Genomic DNA, 19,401 nt, shown 5'->3' with positions numbered 1-19,401 from the left:
CAAGTACACTGAAAGACCTTCAGTAGGAGTAATAGACCTAGGGATCTAATGACATGGAGGTCACTGGTGACCTTGACTAGAGCTGTTCTGATGGGATGATGGGGGCAAAGCCCTGACTGGGGTGGGCAGAAGAGAGATGAGGGATGGAATGACAGCAAATCATGAAAGGATGATAAAAGGATCCTCTTCCAAGGATGACGCTGCAAAAGGCACAAAGAAATGGAACAGTGGTTCCACTTATTATGCACTGCCACACACACAAAAGAACTAAACCTAATAACTGACAACTTAAGCACCTTCCTTTATCAAAACACTGATAAAACAGAAGTTGGTACTTGCATTCACTGGGAGAGACGTAAATTCTATTTCAACATCGCAAGACAGGTACTCACATTCAATAAGGGAAACGCCTGAGAATTACGGTTGCAATCTAAGTTTTCATTTTTTGTTGTCCAACATTCGCTGCTGTTGAAATAATGACCACAAAAGTCTTCACTGACACTAAGTTCATGTTTTTGTGACAGCTCCTATGCAAAGTAAGATTCTACGTCATAATTTATTTCCACTTAATATCTAAATAATACCAAAAAGTTATTCAGCTTGGAACACTTGAAACACGCAATAGAACAAAATACCAAAAAGAAAGTTTTGAATATAATTTTCAGTACGATTGAGGTAATCATAACATTTTAGCCATTCTGATGTGCTCAGATACAGTAATACATAATATAATCATTCTCTTATAGTAATAAAAGTGATTAAGATGTTACTACAAGGAAATGGTTCACAGAGAAATACAAAATACTTTGTCCTGGGGCTACTTCCATTTTACTCCAGGTATAAAAGATTTTACAGAGAAAGAAAGCAGCATTTAATTACAAGGAAAGATAAACCAAACACTCAGTAACATAAAGCAAAGATGGCAAACCCAACTGAGTGCAGGGGGAACACTCATTTACACATCAACTAACAATGAGGCTCCTAGATGGATGAGGAAAACCGCGCTCCTAATGGCAACTCCCAGGCATGAAGAAAAGGTTAAGAGGCTTCCATTGGCCAAATATGAGACAATTTGAGCAAAATACATAAAAACAGTAATAGATTATAACCCACCCAACAAAGTTAAAATCAATGAGTCCATATTGATAATTGATTGACTGACAGACGGATAAGAGAGAGGAAAAGAGTGCAACCTCATAGTCGAATGCTAATAAATGTAGAAGAAAACATGGAATTAGAAAATCATTGTTTAGCAATCATCACAGTGGTAACTGTGCCTTGATTCAGGCAAGAATCAAAGAATGTTAAAACAAGGACCGATGAAGAAACAGGATATTTACACATAAATACAAAAGTGTTTCTTCACAAATTAGTGTTAACAACAAGGAGAAAAGTAGTAGCTTTACAGTGGAGAAACCTGGCAGAAACTTCCTTAACTGATCAAAGTTAATATCACCAAAAATGGGACAAAACAGTATACTTTCTGGTATGCCTGCCAAAAATATAACCTGAATTTAATCACGAGGAAACGTGAGAAATATTCAAATTGAGGGACATTTTGTAAAAATAAATGGCTTGTACACCTCAAATATATCAATGTCATGTCATGAACCACCCTCAACACCTCCACCCCCCCCCAAAAAAAAACCCTGCAGAAATACAAGGTGATCCTGGATTGGATCCTGTACCAGAAAAAGAAAAGAAAAGAAAAGAAAAGAAAAAAGCTGCTAAAAAGGATGTTGTTGGGACACTGGCAAAGTTTGAATATGGTTTATTAGCTATTATATCAATTAGCATTGTATCGCTGTTAAATTTCGTAAATCTGATCTCTGTACTGTGTAATCTAAGGGAATATCTTTGTTCATAGGAAATACACACTGACCTAACCCGGTCTCTTTTTCCTCCTCTCACACTCTCCCCCTCCTTTTCCCTCCTCTCCTCTTTCTGAGGTCTACTTATACTCACTAAATCTACTCACACTCACTGAAGTTCCAGGTTCCCTATTACTAATTTTTTGAACGAAGTGAAACTTTTACATTTCTTCTTTAAATTGAGTTGGTTTTCATTTGTGCGTGACCCACAGTCCCCTTATCAATGGTTTCCACAACTCTGATTTAAATATTTACTAACATTTTTCATAAGATACAAGGAAACTAAAAGATCTGTAGTCTCAGAAAGCATATACTTTGATATAATTAAGGCGTTTATTGCCTAAGTCCCAAAATCTGTGGTACTTCTCTATTCCTGGCCTCCTCACTTGATAAGCTAATAAATCTTAAAACTCTTAACTTTTCCTTCATAGCTTTAGACACATTTAAAATTTGTGTTTTACTTACTTCCAGCTCAGAATATTGATTGTGACAGGGATGATGTTCCAAAAGCCACACTATGGTAAACTTCACAGGCCCAGGGCAGCTGAATGACTTAACTGTTTAGAGAAAGGAAGTCTCATTTTACAACAATAATATATATACTTTAACATAAACTTAAGGTTTCAAGAATGCAATTTAAAATAGACTACTTTGGACTTCCCTGTGGCGCAGTGGTTAAGAATCTGACTGCCAAGGCAGGGGACATGGGTTCGAGTCCTGGTCCGGGAAGATCCCAAATGCCGTGGAGCAACTAAGCCCATGCACCACAACTACTGAGCCCATGTGCCACAACTACTGAAGCCCGCGCGCCTAGAGCCTGTGCTCCACAACAAGGGAAGCCACCGCAATGAGAAGGCAGCACACCGCAACAAAGAGTAGCCCCTGCTCACCACAACTAGAGAAAGCCCGCGTGCAGAAACGAAGGCCCAACGCAGCCAAAAATAAATAAATAAATGTTCCTTTAAAAAAAAAATAAATAAAATAGACAACTTTAAGGAAACCATGAGTAAAGTATTACCTAATTTCTCCAAAAAGTCACTGCAAAATGAGACAGATAAATTCCTTAAATTAAATTATTATGGTTAACCAAGGCTGAGGCTGGTAGAGTTTCTGGGGCAGAATACCCAAGAGGTGGGAACTACACAGAGAAAGGGTCAATGAAATCTGCATACAGATCCTTGGTCTCTGGCTGCATAACAGCCTGCCCGTGCACAGGGACAAGCTGAAAAATTCTGAGTTCACATGGGGATGGGAACTAGCCAGAGAGGAAAGGCCTCAGTAAACACACCCCGTGTCTGGGAGAGACGCAGAAGAGTCACACCTTAGAAGTGGTGCTAAGTTAGTTCTAGAGTAAAGGCTACCCCTGATCCCTCCTAAAAGAAATTAAAAACAAAATTGGAAAGGATCGAACTGACCCCAAAGAAACGTAACTGTCTGCCAGAACAAAGTTGTTCACGGAATACAACATTCTAGTACTCAAGAATGTGAAATTCACGATATCCACTAGCCAAACAAAAATACTAGATACACAAAGTGGGAAAAGTTGACTCATAATCGTGACACGAGTCAGTCAATTTGACAACGATGTGCACTGTTCTGTGTGTCTATCGCAGTTCCACAGTGTTAGGATTACAGTAGCTTCATGTTCAGTTCTGAAATCAGAGAGTAAAAGCCCTCCCACTTTGTTCTTTTTTAAAATTGTTTTGGCTATTCTAGGTCCTCTGTATTTGCATCTAAGTTTCAGAAACAGCCAGCCAGTTTCTACATAAGTCTGCCTGGATTTTGATTGGGATTAATTGAATTTATAGGTCAATCTGGGGAGAATTGCCAGTATAATGTTAAGTTATAGATTTATCATAGATGCCCTTTATCAGGTTGAGGCCATTTCCTTCTATTTCTAGTTTTCTGAGAGTTTCCATCATGGATAGGTGCTGATTTTTTTCAAATGCTTTTTTGTATATATTGAGATGATTATATGATGTATTTCTTTTATTCTGTTAATATGGTGAATTACACTGAGAGATCTTCACCAGTGGCTCCACATGACGGCATCTTGAATGGAGTAGCTAAGAGGGGTCACCTTAGCTTTCCTTAGGGAAAGCAAGGCATCTGATCCACCAAACAGCACGGACACATACCCGAGGGACCAATGCTTAACTTTGTAGGCACTAAAATTTGGCTCTGGGACTTCCCTGGTAGCACAGTGGTTAAGAACCCGCCTGCCAATGCAGGGGACACAGTTCCGAGCCCTGGTCTGGGAAGATCCCACATGCCGAGGAGCAACTAAGCCCATGCGCCACAACTACAGAGCCTGCGCTCTAGAGCCCGCACGCCACAACTACTGAGCCCATGCGCCACAATTACTGAAGCCCGCACACCTAGAGCCCATGCGCCGCAACAAGAGAAGCCACCATGACGAGAAGCCCGCGCACCGCGACAAAGAGTAGCCCTCGCTCGCCACAACTAGAGAGAGCCCGTGCGCAGCAACGAAGACCCAATGCAGCCATAAATAAATAAATTAATTAATTAAAAAAGTCATTCCTAACAAATATTTTTTTAAAATAATAATAATAAAATAAAATTTGGCTCTGTGAGAACTCAGAGACTCAGTTTCATCTTTCACACCATGGATGTAAAACTTAATGCCCAATTACTCACTTAAACAGTAACTATAAAGTAGATGATGAGAAGGCTGCTTGGTGAACATGGCAGCAGAACAAGGAGGCTCAGGTGGGCACTTCATCCACCCCCGCCAGCCACAGTGTTAGAGCTACGGTCATAGTTACAGAAAGACCTCTCTCCCATCAGTGCTGGGACACTGCCAGCTTTTACCTGACTAAACCCTCATTTTTTTTTTTTACGTTTTTGTTCCTAACTCCCTTCTGCTGCTCATTTTTCTTTCTTTAGATATGTTAATACTAAATTGTGGTCTACTTTTAGGCTGATCTCGGACATTACATATTGATTTAAAAAAAATTCAAATTCTGTGTTTCAGTGGTCCATATAACTTTTTATTCCCCCATGTAATTTTTTTGTCTGCACCAGTGTTTTAAATGTTGTCTAGACAGTGAGACATGAATTTATTAAAGCATTGAGAGGCCAAAATTTTTTCCTCACCCACCTTGGGCTTCAATTTCCTCTTACCAAGCTCTTATCACCACTGATGATCTATATCACGAAGCTGCTTTGAACCGCCTTTGCTTTCTAGCTGATGGCTGGCCTACTTCCGTCAGCAAAGACCACACACGGCAGAATTCTCCAACAAATGTTCAGAGCACGGTGTGAGAGATAAAAGGGCCACGGCTGTGGGTCCCACGAAGCCAATTTGCTCTACCCAACAGAAAAACTACCCCTTACCCCAAACTTTAACTCTGGCAACCAACTGACCTAGTCAAGTTACTGGAAACACCTAGAGGGGTTAGTGCACAGTAAATATGATCCAATGTAAACTCATTAAAAATACTGCAGACCTCAAGATCTATGACTTGGTAGTCATGACACACCAGTATTTACACAGACAACACAGTCCCTAACAAATATTTTCACTTTCATAAGCTCTAAAATCCTAATTGTTAGTGTCTAATAATTTTTATTTCCTACTGTGATCATGTGTATATTTAGAAAATTTTCAGAAACACAAAGGTTTCATCACAATCATGGCATTTCATATAACCATAAAAAGAATTTACTGAATTTTAAAAGGGATTCAGAGTCAAATTTCGGAGGTCAAATCCTTTTTTGCTGAAGACTTCTTTACTAGGTTTTAACTATAATTTTTAAAGAATGATAAAGAATGATTCACATTACATTTTCTGAGACAGGATCAGAAAAATTCATTCTTGAAAATAACTATGACCCGACTGGAACAAAAGAAACCCTTAAAATGTTAGGATCACTTAAAAACATCTGCCTAGTTTAAAATATATAATATTACAATGTGTTATGTTAGTTTATGTTAAATTAATGCATGAGTTGATACTACATGTTGCTCATTTATAATTTATTGTTATTTTACTGTTATATTAGTTTATTATACTTACCAGAAAACTTGATCTCAGTAGAGTTAAACATAGTTTTCCTAAATATCAAAGGTCCTGATTTCTATAATGAAAAACAAAGAAATACAGAAAGCTCTTGTTAAAAAAATTTCTCTCTACTGTTTAAGAGTATAGTTTTATCCTGGAAAATACATAGTTCTAATCCTTTAACTCCTATGCCTGGAGTGATTATTCTTTGAAAATGTAAATCTGGGACTTCCCTGGCAGTCCAGTGGTTAAGACTCCGTGCTTCCACTGCAGGGAGCACAGGTTCAATCCCTGGTCGGGGAACTAAGATCCCACATGCCCCGTGGCTCGGCCAAAAAAAAAAAAAAAAAGGCATTAAAAACATAAATCTGATCACATCACTCACTGGCTTAGAACTTTGTCTCATGTAATCTACTCCCTGCAGTGGATGTGAGGCTCCAGAAGGCTCCTGGGGCCAGCAACACACGGCGGGTGAGTGCGACTGCCACTGTACGATGACTGCTGTTCAGACGGAGAACCTGTCTGTGCATCTGCAGCTGCTCTCGTGGTATCAACATAAATGCACTTCTGATAAAACAACTGACCCTCTCCCTAAGTTATGGTTTGCCGCTGTCTCTTTATAAGAGACCAAATCTCACTGCCGCTCACAGGGCCCCGCCCACCTCTCTTGCACCTTTCTCTCAGGTCCTCAAAAACATGATACTCCTTCCTGCCCTCAGGACCTTAGCAGTCAACTTGAAACTGACTTGAAATCCCCTCCCTGTCGCTCTCTTTACCTAGTTATTTCCTTCTTACCCCTGAAAGCCCAGTTCAAATATCCCTTTCCTCAGGGTGTCTTCCCCTGGAGCCCACACCAGGCCAGGCCCTCCCTTCCATGGTCTGTAAGACCCATTCCTCACAACCCGTACCACAACCAAAATGAAATCTTACACTAGTTATTTAATGTCTGCCCTCACCAAGAAAAAAAATCCTGTGAGAAGGGATCACGATAAACGAACATGTGGTTAGGAATTAAAGAAAAACACTGACAGGACAAGCAGCTCTTTCTTAATAACCTCTTCTCCCTCCTCAACAGTTTCAACATCAATAAAACCCCGGGCCCAGACCCCTCCTCTGAGCTGCACATCCACACACCCAATTACCTAAAGGTCATGTCCACTGGATGTCCAATAGACAGTCCACACTCACTTGCCCTAAACCAGAAACCTCGTCAGGGAACTAGATCCCTCATGCCACAACTAAAGATCCCGCATGCTGCAACTAAGACCCAGCACAACCAAATAAATGAATATATTATTAAAAAATTTTTTTAAAAAGAACCATTTCTTGATAGATTTGCAGAGCAAATGAAAGAAAACTCCACTGTCCTTTCCTGTTCTGAAGAACAAGTTTTGACAACTTGAAATGGGGAAAAAAAAAATCAGCCTACTCTTTGCAAAGAGCTTTATGGATTGCTACTGTCCTGAATCACACAGGACTAAAGATTACGTGGGACCCAAAGGTAATTTTTTCTTCCTCACGCAGGAAGCAAAGTCATTCTCTCCCCATGGCCTTTGGAATCTCACCATCCAAAGTATACTTGGCAAAGATCTTTACAGATATGGTCAAGCAGTCTGTATGCAGCCGATTCACTTCCAACTTATTCGGACTTAGTTTATGCTACTGCCTACTCACTACAGAAGCAGCATCAAACGGTAAGTGTGGTTCTCTGAGTTTTGCTTTCTACTGTTCAGAGAAATTTAATGATGAAGATACACAGGCTCTATCACTGGCGCACAAAATAGGGCACCAACCCAGAAGAATCCTGGAAAAGACGGTTGCACTGGGTCTTAAAAGATTCAGAAAGATATGTACTCTCCTTCCTTTATGCAGCTTTTGCGTTATAGGAAGAATCTGTAGCCTCTGGTACTTTCTCTTTCCGGTTGAGGAAATCAAAATATAAGTTTTGCCTTTAGAATTGGGACATCGTTTCCATACATGTGGAAAATACTCATCTCAAATGGAGCTGGATGAAACCTCTGAATCTAGAAAAGCAGGAGATAAGGCCTCTTCGATTTCCTGTCTCTCTTCAGCAAATCTTTCCAAAATTCTACCTCTGCATTCCTCCCACATCATCTCATGTCTACTGGATGTCAAGTTCTCAAATGGCCTGCCCTGGAAAGGAAGCGTTTCCACACACTCATGCCTCCAGACAAGCCTTGCAAACATCCCTTAATTTCTTTCCAAAATTCTACCTCTGCATTCCTCCCACATCATCTCATGTAACTACTGGATGTCAAGTTCTCAAATGACCTGCCCTGGAAAGGAAGCGTTTCCACGCACTCATGCCTCCAGACAAGCCTTGCAAACATCCCTTAATTACACATCCTGCCCCCGCCCCCCGCCCACACACGCTCCCGGAGCTGTGATGTCAGGAACCCAAGAAGAGGGAAAGAGGGGTGGGGTGACTATTGCATGTTCCCTTCTCATTTAAAGAAAGAAAGAAAAAAAAAGGCACAAGCTCCTTCTAAATTTATGCGGAAACTGAAGCCCTGTGGCTGCACCCGGGCACGAGGAGAGGTCAAATCCAAAGATGCCGCTAGGAGTGCCGAGGGGTTCAGGGCTCAGGTCTGAATAAACGAGGACCTGATCTAGCCAGAGCAGGTCGGAGCAGAGCGAGGGGCCAGGACTTCGGGAATGGTGATCCTCATGAACAGGGTTCAGAAGGGATAGCAATCCCCCAGCACACAAGCTTGACTGATCCTCCCCACAGCCCAGGTCGGGCCGGAGGAGGGGACGCTCCCCGCGCCGAACAAAGAGCCCAGAGAAAGTATCAGGGCACCCGGGGCAGGCCCGGCCAGATCAACAAGACCGAGACCGGCTCCTGGAGCCCAGAGAGCCCGGGGAGGACCTGCGGGCCCGGGCAGCACCTCGCCTGGGTCCCGACACTCCACTTACGTCATTGATCGTCGCTGCCCAGAGCCCGAGCTCGGGGACGGCGCCCACAGCCGCCGGGCCCCAGCACAGGAGGCAGAGGGCAACTCGCAGCAGCGGGCGCCTGGCGGGAAGGCGGCCGCAGGATGAGAACCAGACCCCGGCCCAGCTGGTGGCGGCCATCTTGACGCGGAAGCCGCACCTGGCGCTCCGTGGCGCCCGCCACGCCCCAGGCCCGCACCAGGTGCAGCTCCGCCCCGGGCGGGTTCGGGTCCGGGAAGTGTGGCTGGGGCATGGGGGCGGGGCTCAGGGCCGGCCGGGGCGTGGAGCTAGAGGTGGGGCCAGAGAGTGGAAAGGAAAGGGGGCGGGCTAGAGGGAGGGGTCCGAGCATAAAGGCGGGGCCAGGCAGGGCTGGGGAGCCGGGAGAGGAGGCGGGGCCGGGAGGGCGTGTAGGAGATGGGCGGGGCTCAGAGTCAGGCCGGGGCTCAGAGTCAGGCCGGGGGGAGGAGGCGGGGCCGGAGGGGAGGCGGGGCTCTAAATCAGGTCCACGCTGGAAGCGGCTTCAGCCCGAGGCGGGAAGCTGAGGTCCCAGAATTCGCATGGCTCTGTTCGAATGCTTAGTGGGAAATATAGGATGGAGCTACTAGCTAAGGTTTTTCTCTGTGTATTTCAGTTTCTTGAATCCTCTGCATTTGTCCCCCAACCCCCTCATCTCAGGGGAAATAAATTGTTCTCTAAATTCACGGTAAGTGCCTGGAAAGTGCTTTGAGGTCCGGTCCGTTGAACCCAAGGCGTAGTATTGTGAGTATAATGTCGGTAGGATGGTTAAAGATTTTTAGAACAAAGTTGCCTGGTTACTTAAAGCTCAGAGGGGCAGAGCTTGGGTCTGTCTTAACTGTGTACTTCGCCAGGCATTTTTGACTGTGAAACCTGAGTAAATGTCTTGCTGTCAAAGAGAACTACAGTAGCTTATTATTAAATGTAAATAATGTCCAGAGGGAGAATACAGTCCTAGTTTAACATTGTCATTAACGTAAAATAGGATCGATTTATAGTCAAGAGGATCTGGCCTTATCAGTCATCTCAGTCACTTATTTAGACTAATTACTGAGAGCCTAATGTGTAATAAAGACTGCACGTGCATTCCATACGTGCCTTTCCCAGCAAGCAGTTGTGATCATTTCTATGTGGGTGGAAATAATAGACTACGCCAAGGCCTGGAGGAACAGAAAGACCTACCAGATGACTGGTTATTGGTGTGAGATGGACAGTGGCAAGACTGCGAATATTTAAACAGTAGCAGAACATCCAGGTCCTCCTAAACACTTTAGTCTAAGACATCAGAGGGGCAATGATGGTTTTTAAGCAAGGCGGATGAAGTGACCAGATTCTTTTGGTTAATCTCAGTCATATGAAAACTGTGTTAAGGAGGGCAATGAGATGATCAGTTAAGAATATTTCAATACTTTGTATGACCAGTTAAGAATAAATTACAGTCATTCAGAGATGGTGGCCTCAACCACAGAAGCTTCCATTAGAATAGAGATTTGGATGGATTCCAGAAATGTGGGAGATGGAGATTTTAAATTAAAAGACCTTGGTGATTGATTAGATATTGGAGCTTAGGAAGGAGAGGAGTTGAGGCTGGAACCAAGGTATCTGGCTGGAACAAATGAGGTGTGGACCATCTGGAAGAGGAGAAAAGTTAGGAGATCCAGGACTACTTGGCTTCACAAAGGGGTAATTTATTTAGGTAACTGTACATTGGGGAAAGAGCAATACCCAAACAATTCAAGGAGTGTTGGACACACAGTCTGAGTTGGTATTGGCTCCCTATTAGAATGAGAGGCATAAGGGGCCAGGTAATAAATAGAATCTGGGCCCATAGTTGGATCCACTGGGTCCACAGACCCACGTGGTGGTAATTATCCTGGTTTCCAGATTGTATAATTGGAATATACATAATGAGTAGCTGAAATGACCTTACACTGGTCCTCGGTGTCTAGAATAAGAGCTGTCTTAATGGGGAAGTCCAGGTAGAATCCTCTGAATCTGCCCTGCTGGCCAAACCATATTGTCTCCTGGGGGGAATGGCAGAAATTAGTGCTGCCTTTAAAAGATGCAATGGTGGTGGCTACCATCACATCTCCATTTAATGCCTCTTCCACTGTAGGTGCTCCTGTTGGTACAATATTATTTACAAAGGACACTTTGTGTCTTTTTCCGTTGATCCACTCACATCCCTCTATCCCAGATATCCTTGTCCCAAATCTTCTGATCTTTCTCCTCCCAGATTCCTGACCAGCTGGCTAAGCCATTAACCACTGCCCATAAATCCATGTATGTTTAAACTTCAGACAACTTCCCTTTCCACAAAAAGTGAATAAACAGATGCATTGCCTGAAGCTCTGTCCCTGTGCCCCACCCTGGGGACACTGGAAGGATTTCTTCCTCACCTTTGTCTTTCAAGGCCGCCGCTGAGCAAGACTAGAGTGCAGCTGCTATCCTTTTTCAACTTGCCCCTACCTATGGAGCCGATCCACCTATGTACCAAGCTCAGGCTTTTAACCTCTCTATCAGCTGGTCATAAATAGGATCTTCCATGCAGCCCTGGGTGTGAACTGAGGGAGAAGCACTTTTGCAACTTTGCTTGATGTCAATGAAAGTAGATAAACAACATCTATTAACTACAAAGCCCTTGATGACAGAGAAATGATTGAAAAAGTTTTCTGAATTGGAAGAATTATTGTTAAAGTGCCCATTCCCCCAAAAGTGATCTACAGTTTCAGTGCAATCCCTATCAAAATTCCATTTTTTCACAGAAACAGAAAAATCCTAAAGTTTGTATGGAAACACAGAGACCCTCAAATAGCCAATGCAATCTTGAGAAAGAAGAAGAGAGCTGGAGGCATCACACGTCCTGATTTTAAACTATATCACATACAAATGTAGTTATTTACAAAAGAGAAAAATATGTACAGATATTGAAAACAAACTTATGGTTACCAAAGGGGAAATGTGGGGAGAGGGATAAATCAGGAGCTTGGGATTAACATACACACACTACTATATATAAGATAGATAACCAACGAGGACCTACTGTATAGTACAGGGAACTCTACTCACTAGTGTGTGATAACCTATATGAGAAAAGAATCTGAAAAAGAATGAATATATGTATATGTATAACTGAATCACTTTGCTGTACACCTGAAACTAATACAACATTGTAACTCAACTATACTCCAATAAAATTTTTTAAAACTATATTACAAAGCTACAGTAAACCCCCCCCCCCAAAAACAGTATGCTATTGGCATAAAACAGACATATAGATCAATGGAACAGAATAGAGACCCTGGCAATAAACCATTGCATAATGGTCAATTAATTTTCTACAAAGTCTCCAAGAATACACAATGGGGAAAGAACAGTCTCTTCAATAAGTGGTACTGGGAAAACTGGATATCTATATGCAAAAGAATGGATCCTATCTTACACCATACACAAAAATCAATGCTAAATGGATTAAAGACTTGGTCATAGAGCCGAAACCATAAAACTCCTAGACGAAAATGGAGGAGCTAAGTTCCTTTACATTAGTCTTGGCAACGATTTTTTGGATTTGGGACCAAAAGCAAAAATAAATAGTGGGACTACATCACACTAAAAGCTTCTGCACAGGAAAGGAAACCATCAACAAAATGAAAAGCAACCTATAGAATGAAACTACTTGCAAACCACACATCCAATAAGGAGTTAATATCCAAAATATACAAGAACTCATACAACTCAATAGCAAAAAGACCAACAACAAATAGCCCAATTTAAAAAATGGGAAAAACACCAGAATAGACATTTCTCCAAAGAAGACACACAGATAGCTAACGGGCACATGAAAAATGCTGAACATAACTAATCATCAGGGAAATGAAAGTTAAAACCACAATGAGGGTCTTCCCTGGTGGTACTGTGGTTAAGAATCCGCCTGCCAATACAGGGGACACAGGTTTGAGCCCTGGTCCAGGAAGATCCCACATGCCGCGGAGCAACTAAGCCTGTGCACCACAACTACTGAACTTGCGCTCTAGAGCCCACGAGCCACAACAACTGAGCCAGTGTGCCACAACTACTGAAGCCTGTGCGCCTAGAGCCCATGCTTTGCAACCAGAGAAGCCACTACAATGAGAAGCCCGCGCAACACAACTAGAGAAAGCCCGTGCATAGCAATGAAGACCCAACACAATCAAAAATAAATAAATAAATAAAAATGTTAAAAAATCACAATGAGATATCACCTCACACCTATTGAGATGTCTATCACCAGTAATAAATAATGATAATACATAAAAGATTAAATAAATAGGACAGAAAGAAAACCTCTTCCTTACAGTAGGACACCAACAAGTAAATATAGAATGAATGATTGAGTTAGGAAATCATCATTTGGTAACTGTCATACTTACACTTGACTCAGAAGGAATCATCAATTGGATTCTAAAATTAGTAAAAGTTTGTTGAGGAAGTATCTGCCACAAACTATATTAATTACAAAGGGGAAAATAGTAATTTTATAGTAGAGAAACCTGGCAGACACCACCTTAATGATCAAAGTTAATATCACAAAGAGTGGGACAAATTGACATGATATGTCTCACGCTGTGATGCCATGAAAAGAAGCAGCATCACTTCTGTGGTATTCCTGCCAAAAATGCATCACCTGAATTGAATCATGGGGAAACCTCAGATAAACTCAAATTGAGGAACATTCTACAAAGTAACTAGCTAGACTGAATTTCTAACAGTTGCTTTTCACAAGAAACTTGTATATCATATAAATATTTTTCTATTGTGTCAAAGTTTTATTGTTTACTAATGCTTCATACAGACCCCTTGTTATGCAACCATTAAAATTCAAGAGCACTAGGAGATAGAATCGTTTCTAGAACACTAGCCAATCCTCACCAGTAGGTGACACTAGCTGATTGAAGATATTTTATATAAACTACTGTCTACTCTAAATGGCTTTTTAATCCAGAGTTTTCACCTTCCAACTTCAATTGATGATGCTATATATACCTCGAATTTAAGCCATTAAAACCTTAATCAGTCAGCAAACATTGTGTGCCTTAGTGCTAAGTGTCACACATTTGATTGCTGGTAATGGACTCAACAGGGATTTTACATTATTAAAGAACAAATGCTTTTATGTGTTATTTATTTATTTATCTTTACATCATCTTTATTAAGCAAAATAATAACAACAGCATATATGTTATTTATTTTTTAAACATCTTTATTGGAGTATAATTGCTTTACAATGGTGTGTCGGTTTCTGCTTTATAACACAGTGAATCAGTTATACATATACATATGTTCCCATATCTCTTCCCTCTTGTGTCTCCCTCACTCCCCCCCTCCCTATCCCACCCCTCTAGGTGGTCACAAAGCACCAAGCTGATCTCCCTGGGCTATGCGGCTGCCGCCCACTAGCTATCTATTTTACATTTGGTAGTATATATAAGTCCATGCCACTTTCTCACTTCATCCCAGCTTCCCCCTCCCCCTCCCCGTGTCCTCAAGTCCGTTCTCTACGTCTGCGTCTTTATTCCTGTCCTGCCCCTAGGTTCTTCAGAACCATTTTTTTTTTAGATTCTGTATATATGTGTTAGTATTTGTTTTTCTCTTTCTGACTTACTTCACTCTGTATGACAGACTCTAGGTCCATCCACCTCACTACAAATAACTCAATTTCGTTTCTTTTTATGGCTGAGTAATATTCCATTGTATATATGTGCCACATCTTCTTTATCCATTAATCTGTCGGTGGACACTTAGGTTGCTTCCATGTCCTGGCTATTATAAATAGAGCTGCAATGAACATTGTGGTACATATCATACTATTTTGATGATGGTAGATTTGTTTTTTGTTTTGGATGTATTAGGTCTTTGTTGCTGCACGTAGGCTTTCTCTAGTTGTGGCGAGTGGGGGCTACTCTTTATTGCAGTATGTGGGCTTCTCATTGCAGTGGCTTCTCTTGTTGTGGAGCACAGGCTCTAGTAGGCCTGTGGGCAGGCTTCAGTAGCTGCAGCATGTGGGGTCAGTAGTTGTGGCGTGTGGGCCCTAGAGTGCACGGGCTTCATTAGTTGTGGCTCATGGGCTCCAGAGCGCAGGCTCAGTAGTTGTGGTGCACAGACTTCATTGCTCCACAGCATGTGGGATCTTCCCGGACCAGGGCTCGAACCCGTGTCCCCTGAATTGTCAGGTGGATTCTTAACCATCGCGCCACCAGGGAAGTCCCTGCATTATATTTTGAAATCAGAAAGCATGATACCTCCAGCTTTGTTCTCCTTTCTCAAGATTGTTTTGGTTATTTGTGGTGCTTTGTGTTTCCAAGTGCCCACTAATAGATGAATGGATAAAGAAGATGTGACATATATATATACACAATGGAATATTAGCCATAAAAACTAATGAAATCTTGCCATTTGCAACAACATGGATGGACCTAGAGGGTATTATGCTTAGTGAAGTAAGTCAGACAGAATAAGACAAATACTGTATGATTTCACTTATATGTGGAATCTAAAAAACAAATGAACAAATATAGCAAAACAGAAACAAAGTCATAGATACAGAGAATAAACATGTGGTTGCCAGAAGGGAGGGGGGTGGCGGGGAGGAGAGAAATAGGTGAGGGAGATTAAGAGGTACAAACTTCCAGTTGCAAAATAAATAAGCCATGGATATGAAATGTACAGTGTGGGAAATATAGTCAAGAAATATGTAATATCTTTGTATGGTGACACATGGTAACTAGACTTATCCTGGTGATCATTTTGAAATGTATAGAATTATCAAATCACAATGTTGTGTAACAGGAACTAACATAGTGTTGTAGGTCAATTATACTTGAAAAACAAACAAACTCATAGAAGAAGAGATTAGGTTTCTGATTTCCAGAAGTAGAGGGTAGAGAGAGGCAGAACTGGATGAAGGCATTCAAAAGGTACACACTTTCAGTTATAAGATAAATAAGTACTAGGGATGTAACGTTATACATGAAATGTGTTCAGTGAGTAAATCCCAAGAGTTCTCAACACAAGGAAAAAATTTTTTTCTATTTCTTTAATTTTGTATCTATATGAGATGATGGATGTTCACTAAACTTATTGTGGTGATCATTTCATGATGTGTGTAAGTCAAATCATGATGCTGTACACCTTAAACTTATACTGTGCTGTATGTCAATTATATCTTTATAAAACTGGAAGAAAAATATAAAAATTAGGTTGTCATTTTACTGTTGAGTTGTAAGAATTATGTATAAATTCTGGATAAAAGTTCCTTTTATCCAGACTGATGATCTGTGATTTTGGATTGGAATATTTAATCCATTCACATTTAGTGAACTACTCATCACTGGCTAAGCAAGAAACACTGGGAATGCCAGGCAGACTTGTAAACTTCCTGAACTTGGAATATATTATCCAAGCTACAGACAGATCCATAAACAAAATGTGGAGGCCTCATTGGCCCAAGATGTTTAAGTACAACGTCTGATCAATGATTGGCTTACTACTAAGCTCTGCTTGACTCCCGGATGACCCCTTAAAAGCCAGACTTAAAAATAAAAATGCGAATAATTTTAAAAAAGCAACTGAGCAGAGGCACCAGTGTTCAAACATTGCAGGAGAAACGCAATCTACAGGATTAGTTCAGGCAAACCCCTAAAGAAACAGTGATAACAACCACCCCTGGAAGGAGAGACAAATTAGAATCCATAGTTGTTGCAATATATGATCTGAAATATCCAGTTTCAACAGAAATAGATTAAATGGGTAAATAAACAAGAATATTAATGTGTACACAGGAAAAAAGTAGTCAATAGAAACTTTCCCTGAAGGGATCCAGATGTTGGACTGAACAGACATTTTATATGTAAAAAAGCATCTATTTATAAATATGTTCAAACAATGAAAGAAAACCATTTTTTTTAATCAAATAGAGAATATCAATAAAGAAAGAGAAGTTATTAAAATAACTGAATGGAACTTCTGGAGTTGAAAAAATACAATTACTAAGATCAAAAACTCACTAGAAGGGCCCAACAGCAGACATGAGCCAGCAGAAGGAAGAATCAGTGAACCTGAAGGTAGATCATCACTGATAATCTCACCTAAACGACAGGAAGAAAAAGAGTTGGAGAACCACACATTTTTGAATGAGAAACTATCTTCTGCCTCTGGAGAAACTATGTTAAAACAAGCCTCGTGGAGTTAAGTACTCATGGAGTACTCCGTGGAGTTAAAGAAGCAGCCTGCATTCTCTTGTTCAGACTTGTAACATGATGGAATTTTGGTTTTCAAACTCCAGCTGATGGCCCTTTAATTTTAAGTCAGATGGGGCTGGGCCTTGGAGCCTGCTTCCAGGAAAAGCGTTTGATCTAGCTCTGAAGTTTGTTACAGAGTCTGGACAGCATCTGCAGGCCTGGCTGATCTGCTTTACCGTGGTATTAATAGACTTCAATAAAATGTGCAAGTCAGAGCCCTCTGAGGAATAGTCTTTAAAAGAAAGTATTCATTTGAAGCCTTCTATTCCCTCTTCTGGACTGTTATCCAAGACAGCAAGGTCTAGATTGCTGTGCTTTGCAAATCCCAATGTCCCAGTTCTGTTCAGAATATAGTCACTAATATTCTCAGTGAGTATCAGTTGAATGGGTGAGTTGATTGTATCCGCACATGGTTGATGTTCAAAAACACTTTTCTTTTTTCAAAAATACTTTTTTGGTTAGAATTTGTAGATGTGCAGTTTCAGTAAATCCACAGATTCATTTAAAATGATTGTGTCCTTAAGAGGTAGGAAGGGTTAATATACATAATTCTCAAGCGTCTCTTTCGAATATCTATGCATGGAATCCTAGATATTATACATTAAAATATTCTAAAGTAGTGGTCTTTGGGTTACAATTTCTGGAAATAATCACTACATTAAAATACAAATAAGTTAGGTAATTTAGACATGCTTTTTAAAGTTAAACAGGATTGGCAATTTTACTTCTATTCTTAGACCTTTAAAAGGGAGAAAATAAAACCTACATATAGAAACATCACACGTTACTGAAATGTTCATTAAAGAAAGCAAAACTTCCAGTTTTCCCATTTGTCACTCAAGGTACCTAAATGTCTTTAGAGAAGTTAAGTTGCTGTTATAACTGGTTTATTTTTGGGTGAGTTACTTTCCTACGGACTCAGCAGAAGTTCCAACTTGCTTTTTTCATTTACCAGGAGAAGTTACAAAATTCTTTACTTTCATGAGTCAGGACAAGTCTGGCCAGAATCGACCTGATTTGTAAGATAAGAGCTGTGGTTTGGCCTGTTTCCTGAGAGGGAATCTCTGCTTGGTCTGGGGGACATGGAAGAAGAGGGAGGGTCTCCTCCTCCCTGGAGGGCACTCTGACACCTCAGGTCCCCAAATCCTGTTGGTAAAGTCACCACTGCTTGCCATCACCCATATATGGAAAGAGAATGGTCACTGAAGCTCAAATAACTAAACTCCAGGATGAGACTGATAGGAGAGGTATCTGGGCATCGCTGTGTAGGCAGGTGCCGGCCTCTGGGGGATGAGGACCACTCTCCTGCACCCTGGCCACTTCCCCTACTGTGTGCATCAGTGGCAAAGATTAAGTCTTTTTCTTTTCCTCCTCTCCTTTCTCCTCTCCTCTCCTCTCCTCTCCTCTCCCTCTTTCTCCCTTCCTTCCTCTCTCCCTCCCTTCCTGCCTCCCTTCTTTCTCTCTCTCTCTATTCTCCTTATTATTATTATTTTTTGGCTGCATTGGGTCTTAGTTGCGGGATCCTTCGTTATGGCGCTCGGGCTTCTCTCTAGTTGTAGTGTGCAGGTTTTTCTCTCTCTAGTTGTGGCGCGAGGGCTCCAGAGCGTGTGGGCTTTGCAGTTTGTGGCATGCAGGCTCTCTAGTTGAGGCGTGTGAGTTCAATAGTCGTCGCATGCTGGGCTTAGTTGCCCTGCGGCATGGGAGATCTCAGTTGGACCAGGGATCGAACCCACGTCCCCTGCATTGGAAGGCGGATTCTTTACTACTGGACCACAAGGGAAGTCCCTTTTTCTTTTCTTTTTTGAATTAGTTTGCGTTATTTTGGAGGCGGTTGATAACATAATCAGGGACAATATTTCTACTATGACAAATGGTGAGTTTGTACTGCATAAGCAATGAAATTGGGAGAAGCCTCTGATTGGGAGAAGCCTCGATAACAAGCATAAGGTCCTTTCAAGGACCTTGCCACCTCCCCTTCCTACAGGGGGTTGCAGGAGGTGTTGCAATCTCTACTGTACACTGATGGACACTTGGGCTCCGGGAGATCAAAGTGACCTGACCAAGATTGCCCAAGGAATGCTCACAGGACTGGTTCCTGTCTAGCCCTTGCTGTTGGCTGCGTGGTCTGACTCCTGAGGCCCTGATTCTTCTCACTTCTCCTTTCTACTCAGAAAGAAAGGCCAGAAAAAGGAATGGAAAGGTGGGTGGGGAGGAGGGGAGAAAAGAAAAGGAAAGGAAAAAGAAGAAAAAAGGAGAGAG

General features: G+C 41.6%; 1 protein-coding gene across 2 annotated transcripts in view; it reads right to left on the bottom strand.

Moving 5' to 3' along the window:
* The window catches only part of TMEM87B (transmembrane protein 87B), a 51,772-nt gene extending 42,651 nt beyond the window's left edge, over window positions 1–9,121 (bottom strand). The window contains exons 1-4 of one of the 2 annotated variants that reach the window (XM_067704381.1): window positions 8,834–9,119; window positions 5,912–5,972; window positions 2,337–2,428; window positions 393–527 (exon numbers count right to left, since the gene is read on the bottom strand). In XM_067704381.1, coding sequence (XP_067560482.1) covers window positions 393–527; window positions 2,337–2,428; window positions 5,912–5,972; window positions 8,834–8,992 — 447 coding nt within the window. In that variant the 5' untranslated portion in view covers window positions 8,993–9,119. Of the gene's footprint in view, window positions 1–392; window positions 528–2,336; window positions 2,429–5,911; window positions 5,973–8,833 lie in introns of both variants that reach the window. The other variant, XM_067704382.1, reaches the window with a different exon arrangement.
* Between the last annotated feature and the right edge of the window lie 10,280 nt (window positions 9,122–19,401).

Source organism: Pseudorca crassidens, chromosome 14, assembly GCF_039906515.1.
Source record: "Pseudorca crassidens isolate mPseCra1 chromosome 14, mPseCra1.hap1, whole genome shotgun sequence".
In the NCBI taxonomy this organism is placed as follows: Eukaryota; Metazoa; Chordata; class Mammalia; order Artiodactyla; family Delphinidae; genus Pseudorca; species Pseudorca crassidens.
Note: the sequence above shows the minus strand (reverse complement) of the source record. Positions and strands in the feature narration are given on the sequence as shown.